The 17,157-nt window shown below is 44.8% G+C and overlaps 1 protein-coding gene across 6 annotated transcripts in view; it reads left to right on the top strand.

Moving 5' to 3' along the window:
* Positions 1–16,611, top strand: part of fgfr3 (fibroblast growth factor receptor 3) — a 66,710-nt gene extending 50,099 nt beyond the window's left edge. For 2 of the 6 annotated variants that reach the window (XM_035167870.2, XM_035167866.2), the window contains exons 8-18: positions 2,995–3,139; positions 3,753–3,928; positions 6,311–6,459; positions 6,808–6,929; positions 7,093–7,203; positions 7,284–7,474; positions 7,982–8,104; positions 8,617–8,687; positions 11,336–11,473; positions 12,095–12,200; positions 13,213–16,611. In XM_035167870.2, the coding sequence (XP_035023761.2) occupies positions 2,995–3,139; positions 3,753–3,928; positions 6,311–6,459; positions 6,808–6,929; positions 7,093–7,203; positions 7,284–7,474; positions 7,982–8,104; positions 8,617–8,687; positions 11,336–11,473; positions 12,095–12,200; positions 13,213–13,377 (1,497 nt within the window). In that variant the 3' untranslated portion in view covers positions 13,378–16,611. Of the gene's footprint in view, positions 1–1,445; positions 1,591–2,994; positions 3,140–3,752; positions 3,929–6,310; positions 6,460–6,807; positions 6,930–7,092; positions 7,204–7,283; positions 7,475–7,981; positions 8,105–8,616; positions 8,688–11,335; positions 11,474–12,094; positions 12,201–13,212 lie in introns of all 6 variants that reach the window. The other 4 variants (XM_047341625.1, XM_047341623.1, XM_047341624.1 and 1 more) reach the window with 3 other exon arrangements.
* Positions 16,612–17,157: the final 546 nt, after the last annotated feature.

The following is a 17,157-nucleotide window of genomic DNA, read 5'->3' as shown; positions in this document are numbered from 1 at the left end:
AAAGTGTGAATATGAAGCTACAACCGGCGGCACAGCTTCGCATCAGCATCTCTAAAGATTGTTCCTTTCAAATAACACCTCAATTCATTCATGGTCACGTGATTCGATTTCAGCAAAACGTCCGATTTCATCAAATTACCGTCGCGACTTTTGCAGGCAACCAACTTCGAGGTCTGATCCACGCGTGACGCCAGCGTTTGAACTTGTTAAAGCATTTTTTTTTGTTTCGTGTCTGGTGCGATGCAAAAGAGCGAATAAGGCAGCGGCGGAGTGAGATGAAGGAGGGATGAAGGAGGGATGAAGGAGGGATGAAGGAGGGAGTGGGAACAGACGGGCAGGAGGGCAGAAAGAGGAGGAGAGACACAGACCAAGAGACAGCGAGAGAGGGGGAGAGCGAGCCTGTCGACCCAGACCGCGGCTCCACGCTCTATTTTCGACTACCACATAATTGAAACAGTATTTACTGAGATCTACTGTATGTGTCTCTCCCTCCCTCCCTCCCTCCCTCCCTCCCCTGTCTGTCTTTCTGGCCCCACCACACTTCATTCAGACTCCTGGCAGCATCTCATGTGTGGCATTTTCTATAGGAGTTAAATACAGCTGAGGATGGGAGGGGGGGGGAGGGGGCCGTGCCATGTTTTTGTGTAAGAAACGCCTCAATCGCTCTTTTGATGCTTACAAAATATTTTAAAAAACGTTAACGATGAGCGACTCGCGCCGGCGTGGGGAGGGAGAGGGAGGCGTCTGGAGCCGAGCCCTGGATGTTCATTAAGAAACCATAAAACATGATATGTTTCCCCCTTTATGTGCTTTGCCCATTAAATTATTCATCAGCAGCTTCTCTGCTGGAGAGCCCGTCACAGGCAGAGTGTGTGAGAGAGGGCGTGATGGTGTGTTAATGCTCGTAGCGTGCACACACACACACACACACACACACACACACACACTCTGGAAGATTGACACCAATAGGCAGCGTGTGTTACTGCAACGTACAGTACGTGTGTGTTCTTTAAGGTTTTAACACTTTTAATCTGTTCCGCTCGACACGTCCGTCTATTTCTCCAGTTTTCATGTAAATTAACAAAAGTCACAGGCCTTCACGTTTTCATTTAAAGAATCATTTATTACTTCAGGAAATACGCTTTCGCCTAAATTGGCAAAATACACCTTTGCTTTCGTTTTACGCGTTTTAATGAGAAGACTCACATCGTTCTAAAGTCTGAGCCGTAGAGATGCTGCTCTGACGTCATCCTGACGATCTAATAACATGGCCTCTGGTTGAGGAATGATTAAAGTACAGAAGTAAGGTATTCAACCATTCAGTGCATGAGTGTATTTGTGTTTGTTCTGCAGGTTTGCATGTATAACAGTCTGTTCTCTGCACGTGTTCCTGCAGGAGTTTGTTGTCAAGGCCTCACTGTGCCTCTTGATTCTGCTTTTCACAGAGTGTGGTCAGTAAACACACTGAGGCCCACAGTAAGTTGAGACTGTCCAACGTGACAGAGACAGACGCTGGGAAGTACTGGTGTCGCGCCTCGAACTTTGTGGGCAAGTCAGAGAACGCTTTCTGGCTTAAGTTGCACCACACAGGTAAATGAGCGCAGACCGACAACCGCCTTACCCACAATCCTCTGCTGTGTCTCCCCCGCTCTGCAGGGCTCCTCTCGGTGGTGGGTTTCATTGGCTTACTGGTCTTTTTTTTAACAGGACGAATAGCTCGTCTGGGTTCTTAGTTTAAATGTTCACCTTCAGTTAGCGAGTAGATATAATCTATTTAAACACCCAGGGCCACCTTGTCTCCCCCACCGGTCGATAACAAACACGATGTCACACCTTTAATTACCGCAGCGACTTCAGAAGCCTCGCTCCCCCACAAACCTGCTTCACACACACACACACACACACACACACACACAACACACACACACACACACACACACACACACACACACACACACACATATAAACGCCCACATGAAACCTCCCACCAGCCCGAGCATACAGCTCACACACAGACCGGCTTTTACATGAAAGCGTGCAGCAGGACTCTGATTCATGACTGGGTCTTGATGTCACTGTTCATTATTGAAGTCTGGTGAATGAGAGTCCCCCCCCACCACCACCACCACCTCATCCCCCTACCAGGCCACATCAGATACTGGGTTTGAAACGCACTCCCCCACTGATCATCACACCAACCGAAAGGGGAAAAGCCCCGGCGGCATCATGCGGAGCTCCTTTTGAGTGATGTCAAGGTTAATTACAGGAAACAATAGTGAAAGTAAATCAGTGTTGATGTATTTCATCAGCAAACAATAATGGTAAAAGATCTTTTTTTTAAAAAGGCAACGGACCCAGAATAGATCCCTGAGGTCTCCCTGGAAGAAAAACCCCAAAGATCAGACGATGCAAACGGCTTCCTGTAAAATATTCAGCCCAAAAAACAACGACTAAGAATATTGTCGTAAGCTGCGTCAAAGGGTTTTTACGAGGGATAAAAAGAAAGAACATTTCTTGTCCCCGTGGTTTCTGCAGACAAAGAAAACTGGTTCAGTTTGAATTCACAGGTGCTGCTGCAAGTGACTGACAAATGTACCCTGCTGCTAAAAAACTTCCAATTATCAAGTTATTTTTGAGTTTCCAACACGAATCAAATTCTGGTCAAATGAATCAAGGAAACTCTGATTTAATTAGTTGAATTAGTTTTGCTTTTAACAACAGATATTTAGTTTCCAAGGTGTCAGGGTCGCCTGTGACCTGAGGCTGAACCATCAAGCTTCTTTCCCGGCATGGTGACGGTGCTGCTTGGGTGATTTTCAGGTGTTGGTGGTGGTGCTGTCAGCTGTCAGAGGAAAAACAGCACTGCTGACCTCTTTAAATCCTCGGTGCTCTCTCTCCAGGGTGTGTTTGGTGTTTCCTCTAAGAAGCTTTGGCCTCACCATATCTCTTCTTTCTGTTTTCTCCTCCATCTTCTCCGTCTCTCACCCTCCACAGACGGCCGGTATTAACACCACAGATAAGGAGCTCGAGGTTCTCTTCTTGACCAATGTGTCTTTTGAGGATGCGGGCGAGTACACTTGTCTGGCAGGGAACTCTATCGGCTATGCTTACCACTCTGCTTGGCTGACGGTGCTTCCAGGTATATTCCTCTTCTCTCCGTGGATCTCTGAACTCTTATTTCTACCACTTCAAATGTTAGAAAGTCCATAAAACTGATTGTTCCTGTTTTTTCTCAGTGGCACAACAGTTAACGTTCATTCTCAGACCTAATCATGAAGCATTATTGTAAATGTGTGCTTGTTAACACACTTTAAGTGCGTTGCGATGTCGTCGTCCCTTTAATTTACCAAATCAAACATCCACTCCAGCCTCCAGCGAAAGGGGCTTTTTCATCAGAGCAGATCGCCTGTTTAAAAGTCTCAAGGCTACGAGGCAATTTCAAGACATTTATGTTTTCGGTATTCAAACGCAATAATTACCTCCCCTGGGAGACGCATATCACAGGTGCAATTACCTGCTGCAGGATAAACTACAAGCTGATTACTGTCTCAGCAGAGAGCTAATGCATTCTCTCATTGTTCAAAGGCCAGTTTGTGATCTGCTTCTGTTTTGATTTATGCCTCCGTGGAAATAAGAAATGTGCTACTGAGAAAAACTAGAGTTATTTGGCGTGAAGTCGTTGTGCATATTTTGACCTGACGCTCGATGTGTGCGACCTCCTCCTCCTCCTCCTCCTCCTCCTCCTCCCGAAGCAGTGAGCCCAGAGAAGGAAGACTACTACGTCGACATCCTCATCTACGTGACGGGCTGCGTGCTCTTCATCCTCGCCGTGGTCATCGTCGTCCTCTGCCGCATGAGGATGACCACGCAGAAGACGCTGCCCACGCCGCCGGTGCAAAAGCTGTCAAAGTTCCCCCTCAAGAGACAGGTAACAGAAAGTAGATACAAGATTCTCACAAGACTTTCCCCCCCTTTTCCTCTCTTTCTCTCGCTGTGTGTTTAAAATTTTAGCGTATGAATAATTTTGGTCAAATCTGGTGCAGCTGACGTGCGGGACATTCCTCCAGAGGTCTGGAGACATTACAGGGATTACCGGGAATCCTTGGGTTTCTGGAACACCTTTTTAATTTCCAGTTGTGTGTTCAAGTCGGGCAAAGCTCTGGAAAAATAATTTGAGAGGTTTTCTAGGTGTTTCTCACAAGTAAATAAAATAAAACTGCAGCCGAATTGAGATTATTCCAGAAAAACAACAAGAAGGCAGTGAGATTATTAACTGAGGAAGGAACTTTGAATTAGTTATAGAGGATCATGGAAAAATTGCGTCATAATTCTGCATCAGTGCCACAATAAGAAACCTGCAAAAGAGTTTATATTTGCACGGTCCTTCTTTTCAACCTCGACAACGTTACACAAATAAAACCAGGAGGTTGTCGCACGTCTATCTGACCGGCATCTCCGTCCGGTTGCTATGGTGACGTGGTGCGGACGCTGGACGGCATCACGCTGGTGACATGTGTTCACATTTATCTTGGAGCGGATTCAGCTCCGGGATATTTATGCCCTCCTGCGACTGTCAGTGTTAGTTTTAGATTTCACTCTCTGTGTAACACACACTCGCCCCTCAACTGTTTGGAGAGGAACACAAAGTGGAGCAGCTGCGTCGTCTGCAGAGCTGCTCGCGTCTCAAACCTCAGTCAGGTCTGAGTCCAACGCCGAGTTCACACAGGATCCAGCAGCAGGAGGAAAACACTCTCATGCGCTTTCTTAAAGAGAGAGAGTGTGTTAGCTTAGCTTAGTGACTGGAAACAGGGGGAAACACCTAGCATGGCTCTTGCAAGGGGTTAATTAACTCCCAGTGGCCAGGACAGGAATCAGACCAATGTCCGACCGTGTCCAAGAAGAGATAAAGGTTCATTCAGGCCAGAATAAAGAACTTGTATTTTATCCATTATTCTCTCCACCTTCATTAACTTAACCTTGGTCCTGTCTCCAGTTTACTCTCGTATATATAAACTTCTCTCTGAGCTCCTGAGCTTCGATTTCTCCTTCTGAGTCTTACCTGGCAACTACCAGGCTTCATTCCCTTGGTTTCATGTGAGACTGGTAATCACACGACTGTTCATCTGGCGATTTCACTGTGGATCCGACGATGTCATGAAGGTTTAAAATGCAGATGAGTCGCCCCCCACCCCTGCCTGTTGCTTGAAGGTCGTTTATTTCTAAGAACTGAAGTTGGGGGGGTTCAGCTGTCCTTTTTATCTGATTCGTCCCTGATACTCAAAAGCCGTCGTGTCAGGTTGTGTCAGGTAAGAAATATCATCTCTTTGGAAGATGTTGTAATTTATCCTCTAAATCTTGCTCTGTTCCTGCTACCTGCAGACACATGCTCGTATAAGGCAGCGCAGGGGAAGGTCTTATTGCATTTTTCTGTAATCTTCGCTTCGTTTTTTTCCAAAGATAATCTCCTGCTTCTCTCCTTTCTTTTTCATAACTCTGAGTAAATCTCCCATAAACCTCCTGGCATGTTCTATCAGATATTACTTTTCATGCCTCAGAAATTGGTTTTGTTTTTAGTTTTGCTGTTTGTTTGGAGTTTTATTTTGTTTTTCAACATCTCAGCGGTTTTCTCATTTTCCCTCCGTTGGGAAGTTGAGGAGTGAAGTCTGGTAAGTGGACATGTTTGTTTCAGGACCCCACCTGAGGGGCCCGAGCTGGCAGACGCTGACGCAGACACATTCATCAGAAGCCAGGCGGGGGGCCCTCAGCTCGCCCCAGCACTCAGATAAATGGTGTGAGAACGCGGAGCCCACGGGCTTCAGGTGGTGGCGCCGCCGAGGTGGAAATGAAGCTCGCTGATGGATACAGACGTCCATCCCGCCTCTGCACCCCCATTCGTCTTTGTTACCCCCCCGCCTCCTCCTGCGTGCAGCCGCTGGCCGTCTGTTTGTAAAAGTCACCGCTGGTGTCAGAAGTCGGGCTGTTTTTCAGACAAACTCTGAGAGGAGCTCCGACACTCGTCCTTTCAGTTTCACAACACACTTTCAGAATCTAAGAAAATACTTGTTTTAACTATTTTAACCTATATTTAAATCACTTCTTAATATATTTATGTAATTATTTGTACAGATTCACATTTTTCTCTTTCTTTACAATGAAAGGATTCAATTCTATCCCAAAGTTCATTGCGAGAACACGGAGATAAAAGCTTTTGTTTTGTTCAGGCTCTTCTCTTTTCCCTCCGTCTCTCTGTTCAAACACATGTCACCTTCCTCCTTTCAGAGTCTATAACAGTTTGTCTTTTGCACCCAAGCAGGTGTCCTTGGATTCTAACTCCTCCATGAACTCCAACACGCCACTGGTGCGGATCGCCCGCCTGTCGTCCAGCGATGGGCCGATGCTCGCCAACGTGTCGGAGCTGGAGCTGCCATCCGACCCCAAGTGGGAGTTTCCCCGAACACGGTGAGAAAGATCAAATATTCCTCTAGAAAAAAAACTGTGTTCTATGGGTTGTTTTTTATTTCATGCTGCCAAGCAACATAGAATTTCCGAGCTGACAGATAACGTGCTGTCGTCCTTGTGCCGCGATGAGCTGTGAAAAACAATTCATCGAGGTCACCGTGACACCTCTGTGGTTATTGCACAAACAGCTGACTTAACGTTTAACTGGGTTATGCAAAGAGAAATTAAATAACACTGCTCTACGCTCATTGCAGCAGAAATCCTTATTGTAAGTCGCTTTGGATAAAAGCATCAGCTAAATGTAATGTAATGTAGAAATCCCTGCTCATGAAATGGTTTGTGTTCCAGACTCACTTTGGGTAAACCTCTGGGCGAGGGCTGCTTCGGTCAGGTGGTGATGGCCGAGGCCATCGGCATCGACAAGGAGAAACCCAACAAGCCGCTCACTGTCGCTGCGAAGATGCTAAAAGGTTAGTGATTGTTGGGTTTGCACTCCAGGAATGAACGTGTGACCTTGACGGTGACAGAGAAGGTTTCTTTCTCACTCCGTTTCTCTCTTTGTTTTCTGCATTTTCCTCTGTTGTTCTGCAGAAAAATCTTTAATTGTCCTTAATTGTTTTTTTATTCACTCAGATGACGCCACGGATAAAGATTTGTCGGACCTGGTGTCGGAGATGGAGATGATGAAGATGATTGGGAAACACAAAAACATAATCAACCTGCTGGGAGCTTGCACGCAGGACGGTGAGGCCCCGGAGGAGCAGAGAGGATCAATGAGTGGGTAACTGAACGAGTCCTGACGCTGTGGTTTGTGTTGGCTGCAGGTCCCCTGTACGTCCTGGTGGAGTACGCTTCCAAATGCAACCTGAGGGAGTACCTGCGGGCGCGGCGCCCCCCGGGCATGGACTACTCCTTCGACACCTGCAAGATCCCAGACGAGCAGCTCACATTCAAAGACCTGGTGTCCTGCGCCTACCAGGTCGCCCGAGGCATGGAGTACCTGGCCTCGCAGAAGGTACCGCCGCCGCCGCCAAGAACTGCACATGCACTGTTTTATTTAGCCGAGTCTCGGTCCGTGCACGGCGCCAACCATCCTCACAGCTTCAATTTAAACTTCATTAAGGTGCTGAATTAAATAAATAGATGTGGAAAATCCTCCAACATGAATAAGCTTTGAAAGGAACTTACCGTTTCTAAACTTTCCCAAAAAAACATTTTTCAATTATGATGTTTTTGGGGATGGTTAGACGGGGGCCAACAAACTGTGTAATGCAGTAAATATTATTTTACTTGATTTTAAATTACTCTTTGCAATGTTGAAGTGAGTTTTACGTGTCGGGACTCAATGTTCCCTCAATTTCAAGTTTGAATAATGTTTCACGTTTGGAGTCAAGGTGAATATTTTCCATGTGGGCACGAGTATTAAAGTCGGAGGAGGGTAAATGAAAGTTATCTGCGACACATCAGAGAATGTTTGTGCGTTGCTGATGTTTGTTTGATGCACTTGTCCTTCCTCCCTCAGTGCATCCACAGAGACCTGGCAGCGAGGAACGTCCTCGTGACGGAGGACAACGTGATGAAGATCGCAGACTTCGGCCTCGCCAGAGACGTGCACAACATAGACTACTACAAAAAGACCACCAACGTGAGTCTCACACATGAACATGAAGGGGCCGGCTTGACGAGAGCTGGGATTATATTCTGCAGCTTTTCACATGAAAACTCTGACTCCAGTCTCTCGTCCTTTAGAGAAGTAGATGTTGTTTTTCAGCGTTAACGGTCAGAGGAGGAAACACATTGTTTCGGGCTTTGATACTGAAACCATGATGAATAATAACGATTTTTTTACACAAGAGAAAAAAGCTATTAAACAATCATCAGTCATAATGATGCATTGCCAAGCGAGAACCGTCCAGAGAGCATTATATTTATGCTCAGAGTGATATTGATGGTTTGCCTGGAATGTTAAATATGTTCCTACATCAATAATTAAATATTTAGAGCTATATTGTTTATTTAGTGGAGATTTTTTTAACCACGAGACTGCATCTGGAGCTCAGGATAGTCGTGGCAGGACGAGGTGGATGTTTTTCCGTCGGCTCTGTACAGGATGGTTCTGCTGACCCGTGCGGTTCTGCTGTGTCTGTGTTGTTGCAGGGTCGTCTGCCCGTGAAATGGATGGCTCCGGAGGCTCTGTTCGACCGGGTCTACACGCACCAGAGCGACGTGTGAGTTTGCACAAACCAACCGTCACATGCCAACTGTCCACTGGTGTGGAGCTGCTGTACACCGGAGGAATCCGGGTGTTGAAATATCACGACGGGGCCTGTTAGCATCAAACGCTGCGTTTGTGCGTGTGAATATGGAATCGTGGCGTTTCCCTTTCCAAATCTCCGCCGCTCGCTGTCATCTGGGCTCTCCTGATAATCCCGAGCCTCTTGTGAATCGCCGGCTCCGCATTCCTCGCCCCGTTTGTTCTTTAATCTCCCGACACGACATCAGAGAGAGACGGGGCCGCAGCATCTTACTGTTGTTTTATCAGCGTAAGTCCAACCTGCCCCAGAACCGAAGGAGATAAGAGGGTCAGAGGATCTATCAGGCGCTCCTTCAGGGTCTTATCCCACCACCGTTCAAACGCACCTCTTTACGACCTCTGATTGCTCCCATGTTGGCTGGGATCAGGAGGAGAAAGGCGAGTCGAGGCGAGAAGGTCACAAAGTTAGTCCGTCTTGTGGTAGCTGCCCCCTCGCGCGGCTGCGCCAGACGCCGTGTCCCCAGCTCTGCCATCCAAGCCAAATACGGGACCTTGTCAACACTGGATCACTGGTGTGATTACAGCAGACTGGGAACAGGCAGAGAGGAGAATCAGCCCGCTGTGTTATTTCAGCAGGTCTGGATTACAGAGTCAATCCTCCCGCCAAACCTCCTCCTCCTCCTCCTCCTCCTCCTCCTCCTCCTCCTCCTCCTCCATACAGTAGTCGCTCCGCAGCCAGTTTACTCTCTCACACCCCCGAGGGACTCTGACTTCTGACCTGTGATGGTTTTTCATCAAGTAGATTACGCTCAAACAGACTGAAACACACTAAAAGCGATCTGGCACTCGCAGCCGAACGCCGCGCACAGAGCAGGAGGAACAAGTGAACACAGCTCCTGCAGCCCACACAAGCTGACATCACAGCTCCTGCAGCTCCTCAAAACATTTGTTAGCTCTGAGGCAGAAACTGGCAGCGAGAACTCGCAGGATTCAATCAGTGCAGTTTCACACATTGTGTTGGAGAAGCAGTTCACCTAGAAGTGACTTGTCATTTCAATTCATCAGTTCTCCAGACTGTGGAATTTCCCCCTTTGCCAACATCGTGGAGGATTTTATATAACGCCGGCGCCGCACTGGACGCGTGAACGCCGCAGAGCTTGTTGCTTTTTTCATTTCGGCGCCCGTGTTTTCAGGTTAGAGCAGCGACAGCGTCTCATGAATGTGAATTCTCAGTTTCACAGCAACGGAAAAACCACTCCAGCGTTTCTGTCGAGTGAATCCATTCAGGTTTTTAATTCTGAACTATTCGCAGGACTGGAAGATGCACAGTTCCTGGTATTTAGTCCCAGTACACAGGCCCAGTTTTACTCGAGGAAATACAGAAGTCATAGTGGAAAGCTCCCGTAGCAGCTCTGCAGCAGAGACGCTCCCGGGTGACGCAGCAGATCAGAAATGCAGCGTTACGCACACGCACCCAGAGTCGGTCTTTAAATGCGACCACTGAATGATGCAGCCCCTGAATTGTGCACGTGCTTTCACCTCCTGATTCTTATCATCGCTACTCGAGCACGACCAGTTTCTTACTCCAGTTCTACTGCAGTGTGGACAATCAGCTTCATGCTCACACGCCCAGTGAACGGTGACGTGATGTGAAGGTGTGTTAGTGTGGACGGGGATTATTCCTGATGTGGAGCACAAGCGCTTTGCGATCGTTTAGGTTTTAAAAAGGAAAACGCGTCGGTACGGATTGTTTCCTGAAACGTTCCTGAACCAGTTCGGACCCTAAAGACCTGACGATTATAATGAGTCAGGGATCTGTTCAGAGTGGGACCTTCTTCTCAGCTACATCTGTCCTTAGCTGCAGTTTCCTTTTCTTTCCCTCTGAATTTGTGATGTCTCTCTTCCACCACAGTCTCCCTCTCTCTCTCTCTCTCTCCCTCTCTCTCTCTTGCCGGCCCGGCCGGTAGCGGCTGTTTTCCACCCTCTGGACCGGAGCGTGGATAATCAGATTAGGTTCGCTGGAGCACCGCAGTGAGAGGAGGGGTCTGATTCTGATTCACTGGACGAACGGCCCAACAATAGCACACTGGGCTAATAGACCGCCCATTATCTGATTACCTTCCCTCGTCTTTTTAAACCTTCAGGAATAAAGCAGAGTGAGAGAGAGAGAGAGAGAGAGAGGAGTTTCCAGATTGAACTGCAGCTGGGCTTTTACTGTAGATACACTTTAATACTATTCAGGTTTTGTTCTCACTTTAGATCCGGGTGTGCACGTGTTTGAGGAACAATACTTCCTGCAACTTGCATTAAAGGCCACCTACATGCAAATACAGGGAAAGATTTATTCTTCTTTACATTTCTGCAGATTTCTGCCCGAATTTCAGTATTTTCAGATTGTTTTCAAACATTAAAAAGATAGAAGATTGCATTATTTCACAATACTTTTCTTTTATTCTCAGCCATATGTAGTAAACTAACCAAGCCTGACCCAAACCCGACACTCATTGTGTTAATGTAAACTGCTCTGTGTTATTCCCGAGGATGAAAAGGTTGTTTCACCTCTAATTTGTGTTCATTGTGTATTGAGTTTGATTTGTGTTGTTCCTCTGTGTGTGTGTGCAGGTGGTCCTATGGTGTGTTGTTGTGGGAGATCTTCACGCTGGGAGGTTCTCCGTACCCAGGAATCCCAGTAGAGGAACTCTTCAAGCTGCTGAAGGAGGGACATCGGATGGACAAACCTGCAAACTGCACACATGAGCTGTAGGTGTTTCATCGGTTAGAGTCTCTACAGAGAACTCGTGAACCTGAACCTGACACAGACGAGCGAGGGGAGGAGATCACAGCTGAGCTCTTTGGATAGTTTGGACTTTCTGACCAATCACAGGACGTAGAGACAGCATCAAACAGTAGAAGAAGAAAAAGGAGGCAGCTGCAGGATTGTTTAAGTTCTGACGACATGAAGTTTAAAACGACGAGGACGTTCATTTTACTGCTAGTGAAAAACATAATTACATTATAGTGGCAACGATCCATGTTTTTCTACACACTTTACCAAACAAAACAAAAAAAGTTAACGAACACAATAACCAGACCGACAACACGCTGACGTCCGTCAACAAACCAATCAGAGTCCAGTACAGGTAGACTCCGCCCACGTAGGTGATGAGGACAGGACGTACGTAAGTCAGACAACATTTTTTAGTTTTAGTTTTTTCACAACGTGAAACCAAAAGTAACCAGATCAAATGTAAACTATGGATCAAAGACTTCTCTGGAGGAGCAGAGCAGGAAAGCCACCGTCCAGCTGCAGATCAAGTAGACGAAGACAGAACGTCCTGAGAAGATGTTTGAAAACCAAACTGTGATGTGTGTGTGTTTCAGGTACATGATCATGAGGGAGTGCTGGCATGCGGTGCCATCGCAGAGACCGACCTTCAGACAGCTGGTAGAAGATCACGACCGGGTTTTATCAATGACCTCCACCGATGTAAGTCTCCCTCCCTCCCTCCCTCTCTCTCTCTCAGCTGCTCCTCACTGATAACACGGAAACAGCAGGAAACACAAAACCCTCAATTTCACCTCGGCCCCTAACGTTACTCTGAACTTCAAATGGCCTCGTGTGGCAGGAAAAGACTTTTCTAAAGGCGAACGCTTGTAAAATCAATTAACTGATAAATGGAGCTGCCTTTATTTTACCTAACGAGCCTTGTCACAAAGTGTTTAGTCGGAGTGGGACTGAAATCAATGATCTGAGATTTGATTGGACTGAAACAAAGCTGGCACGTCGTCCTCCGTTAGATCAGAGCGAAGCAAGAGTGAATAAATTAGACCTCGACCACATTCTTTGTTTTCGCCAACCAAAAAAACGGTTTCTGAGAAAGAGCCCACAAACAGTTGAACGCGGCTTCAGACGCTGGGCAGAGTTATCTAGTCGCCGCATATTATATTTCATTGGATCCATTCGTGCACTCGCCCACAAGATCAAGATAAGTCACGAGCAGTATTTCAATGTTTCATAGGACGACAAAAGAGAGGGATTTAGTTACATAAACCCTCAAAAGACATTTGTTTTACATTTTTATAATATATATAACGAGATAAAACAGAGGCACAGTTGTATTTGAACTTGAAAACGTACATTTTTATGTGTTTTTAATGTGAGATAATATATTTGTTGTCCAATTATCTGCATTTCTACAAGTTAAAATCAAACAAAGGGTAATTTAAAGTTATGGAAATCCCCAAAAGATTCATGTATAACATCTACATCTCCTATTTATTATAAAACAATGTTCAGAATATCAAAGAAATACAAATAATGCACTTAACCGACATTTAAATACAATTATAACAGAGATTAAAGTGGATTTTGAACATGCAGAGATGTAATGTTGTGCTATAATACCAGTGAAAGTATTTTGTTTTTCACCTGATCCTGTGACCGCAGAGGGGGACATGACAGTGACACCCAGTCTGACCTCTGACCTCTCCTCTGACAGGAGTACCTGGACCTGTCGGTGCCCTTCGAGCAGTACTCGCCCACCTGTCAGGACTCCAACAGCACCTGCTCCTCAGGGGACGACTCGGTGTTCGCCCACGACCCGCTGCCTGACGAGCCCTGTCTCCCCAAACAGCTTCCCAGTAACGGCGTGATCAGGACATAAGAGCCGAGCTGGGAGCGGAGGGTGGACGTTGACCTCCGCTCGCAGTTTGTGACTAATAATCACCTCCCACTGACTCCAGCTCCTCAAGATATGGAAATGAAAAACTCGGCATGCAATACTTCCACAGTGCTTCAGCTTTTCGAATCCTCCTGCTCTTCCTCCTCCTCCTCCTCCTCCTCCTCCCCGAGTGACTCTTTAAACATTGAAGGATTATGTTTTGCCGTTGAACCTTGTTTGTGTTCTTCTTTTCACAAATGAAATTATATTTTTGTACTCAGGCCAGTCTTTTGTTACGGACAATCTGTGGGGTGAAACCATTCCGTGCCTACTCGGACAAAACACGAAAAAAAGGATGTAAGAGGAAGGAATGAAGGGAAGTCGGCGATCCGGTGGGCGAGGACCTCAAGATTTTGTTTTTCCACTCGTCTGCGCGGAGCTCGCGATGAAATTTAGCGATCTGCAAGAAAATCTGAAACCAGCAAAAGATGGAACTCGTTCTTCCCGGAGATCCTCAACAAGTTGCGTGAGCGTTCCCACGAGGTGATCGGCAGCAGAAGGGATCAGCTGAGCGGAAACAGGCGTCTTCTCATGTCACATTTTAGCATTCGGAGAAAAACAACCACACAGTTTTGTGATAATCATGGAACAAATCCCTCATCGAATGTGAGGCGAACTTTCAGGGCCATTCAGTAATAAGTTCAGAGTTTTTTTTTTAATGTATCTAGAAAATGATTTATTGTAAATATATAAATGCAAATATGTATCATATTGCTGTTCACAGCCGTGTACTTAAAAGACAAAAAAATAACATTTTTTTTAAGATATTGTTTTAGGATGGAAGCATTGCAATCTAGAAGACACTGTCATGACCGTGTAAAACATTTAATCATTTAAAGTGATACAGAAAAGGTTTATTTGAATAATTAACGTGTATATTTGTAAAGATATTTATAGACTTAACATGTGGTTCTTAAGTACGAAAGGTCTAGCTTAGGGATTTTAGTACTGTACGCAAAAGATTTTTATTTCTTTTTCTTTTTTGTAACTTATTTTACAACAAAACTGCGACGTTATTTTCACAACTGGCAGACTCCTCTAGTTTTTGATCCATCTTTTATTTGGTTGTTTTCTTTTTTGGTTTGTTTACAGTTTTTAAAGATAAGAATGTATGACAGACGATGATTTTTGAGGGCGGGTGGGATTCGGTCGTCAGGAGGACGGTGAACTCGAGGCTCCTGCTGAAAAGAGCTGGATGTTTCCACCGAGCTCCAACTCTGTTTTAATTTTTTTAAAGTTGACCTTTGCGATATCAAAGCAGCGATTGACTCTTGCTGAGCAAGAAACAGCAGCGCTTCGTGTTTTCTACCACAGACGCCTTTAGTACAACTGAAGTACTTAAAGACATATTGAGCAACGACCAAGAACAACTGTGAACCAGAAGAAGCCTTCAGAGAAACTGAGTTTTCAAGGAACAATAGAAGCTTTTCAGAATTGATTATTAGATGGACTTGATGTCTAATCACTACTTAGTGCGAAACATGGACAGATTCCAAACATTTTATTTGTGTAAAATGTTAATAGCATGTTTGCTAGTGTACCTTTTGATAAAACACCAAATCCCACAATGCAACACTTCCCATCCTGGAAATTAAAACAAAGAGTTGCTGCAACACTTCATGACACATTAAATAATATGCTAAATGATGAACTACTTTTCCCAGAATGCTTTTCGGCAGCTACCAGGGAACGTTCTTGGATCCAGAAAACTGTGACGAAAACTTTTACAAAGGCTTTTGCAACGGTAGATTTTTAGAGGAAATACATTTTTAAAAAATAACAGCGAAAATAGCATTTGTGTACTGTTTTTAGCAGCAATGCATTCTGGGGTTTTTTATTCCATTTAGAATACGGCAAAAAAAGAGGATTCACATGAAAATCTGACATTTTTAGACTTAGAAACAAGAATAAATCAAATTCGCCAAATGACAAACAGGATAAATTCTGTATTTTTTACTGTCTGGTCGATATTTTTTCCTCTCGAGGTTTTTCTGGAGGCTTCACGCTCGTTTGTAGTCGCAGTAAAGTTCACACGGTCGGTTCTCGTGCACACTCACGGTTAAAAGCATCAGCTTGACGGCAGAAGCTGTTATGTCCTTATGTGCTTGAGTGTTACTAAAAACAAAAAACCTGCCCAGACGCTTGAGATGTTATCGCTGCTCTTTAGTATTAATACTGAAATGAAGGCACGCTGTGTGACCCGTCAGCTGCACAGCAAAAAGAAAATATATAGACATATATATATATAGATATATATATATCAGCTTGTTTAAGGAGAAAAGTGCCAAATTAGTCTTAAAAGTCTGTTTAATCGTTTATTCTCCGGATCCCTGAACCAAATTACTGCACCGTCGAATGTAGGCGGGCGGAGGTCACATGGTGCAGGGAAGGATCATGGGATGGCCAAATGGATATCTACCCCCCTTTTGTTTCTATATGCAGTCGTCTCTCCAGCTGACCCCCAAAAAAAGCACGAGGGTTGAAATGTTTACAGAGTCTGTGTTTAGCAAAGTCTGGAACGGGAAAGCGACGTATCGAAGGGTTCACACACGATTCACTCGCTGCTAAATGGAAACGGTGCAAACGCTTCACTGTGCAACGGCCTTTTTCCAGTGTAAATACAATACTTAATGCCCCCCCTCAGTATTTGAAGTACTTATATGAATTCTATGTATCTATTACTGTTAACACAATGGGATTTTTTTGTTTTTCAGCACCAGATTGTGTACTTGTCATGTATTTACACTCTAAACAAGGCCCCTGTAAAGTGAACGGTTGCACAAACTTCATGTTTTTTTCTGTTTTCAGTAGTTTTGGCCCCGAATCTATGAAGTGCCTGGAATAATTGAGCAAACAAAAAGGAGATTGATTGATTCACTTTCATCATGTTTTGAATGTATAATTAAAAAAAAAAAAAAGAACCCATATTTTTTTTTTAAGTAGTTCTCACTAAAAGCAGGTTGTGTTAATTATGTCCCTGGTTTTTGTTTCATTCTTTGTTTTGTTTTTTGTCGAGTGAACAACGGCACTTGTGTAAAGGTTGGATGGATCTAATGAAACGTGTTCTGTTTTATTTATTCGTCCATGCTGGGTAAAAGCTTTCCCTATGGTGAGAGTATTTTTATTCATAGCTATCTGCTTTTCAGTGTTGTTTTTCATTAAAGAGCCAGAAGATGATTATGATGCAGAGTAGTTCTTTTATACTGATGCCCCCCCCCTCTTATTTGGACGCCCTCCCTGGTCTTTGTTTTGTCTGTGTCCTTGTCGAGCTTTTAACTCTGGAACGAACGACCTCTGTTTCTAACATTCGCTTGATGACTAAACTGAAGAGTAACTGCATGATGCAAAATGCTGGAATTCTCTTATCCTTTTAAATTTAGTTTTACTGACGTTCTTTGAGAATATCATTATTCCTGACGTCCATCGTGATACATCTGCTCATAAATCATAAAAATACACCTTCGCTCTTCAGTGTCAAAGCAACACTTCACAAAAACTGCTAAAGCTAATTTAGCGATGTAACTTTTTAAAATGTCCCAGATTTTTTCCGTTTTTAAACAAGTTCACGTCACATTTACCGTCTCTATTTTCAGCATTAAAACCTTTTTTAGAGGATCTATTTTGCTTTTCTGTTTTGTTTGTTTAACTCACTACTTTTCAAAGTGGAAGCTAATTAGCCTAGCTTGCTAATGTTAGCGCTTAACCTTCTCCAAAGAGGTACGT

The sequence above is a fragment of the Hippoglossus stenolepis genome, chromosome 10, assembly GCF_022539355.2.
Source record: "Hippoglossus stenolepis isolate QCI-W04-F060 chromosome 10, HSTE1.2, whole genome shotgun sequence".
Classification (NCBI taxonomy): domain Eukaryota; kingdom Metazoa; phylum Chordata; class Actinopteri; order Pleuronectiformes; family Pleuronectidae; genus Hippoglossus; species Hippoglossus stenolepis.
The sequence above is the reverse complement of the archived record's forward strand: the minus strand, read 5'-3'. Positions and strand labels throughout refer to the sequence as shown.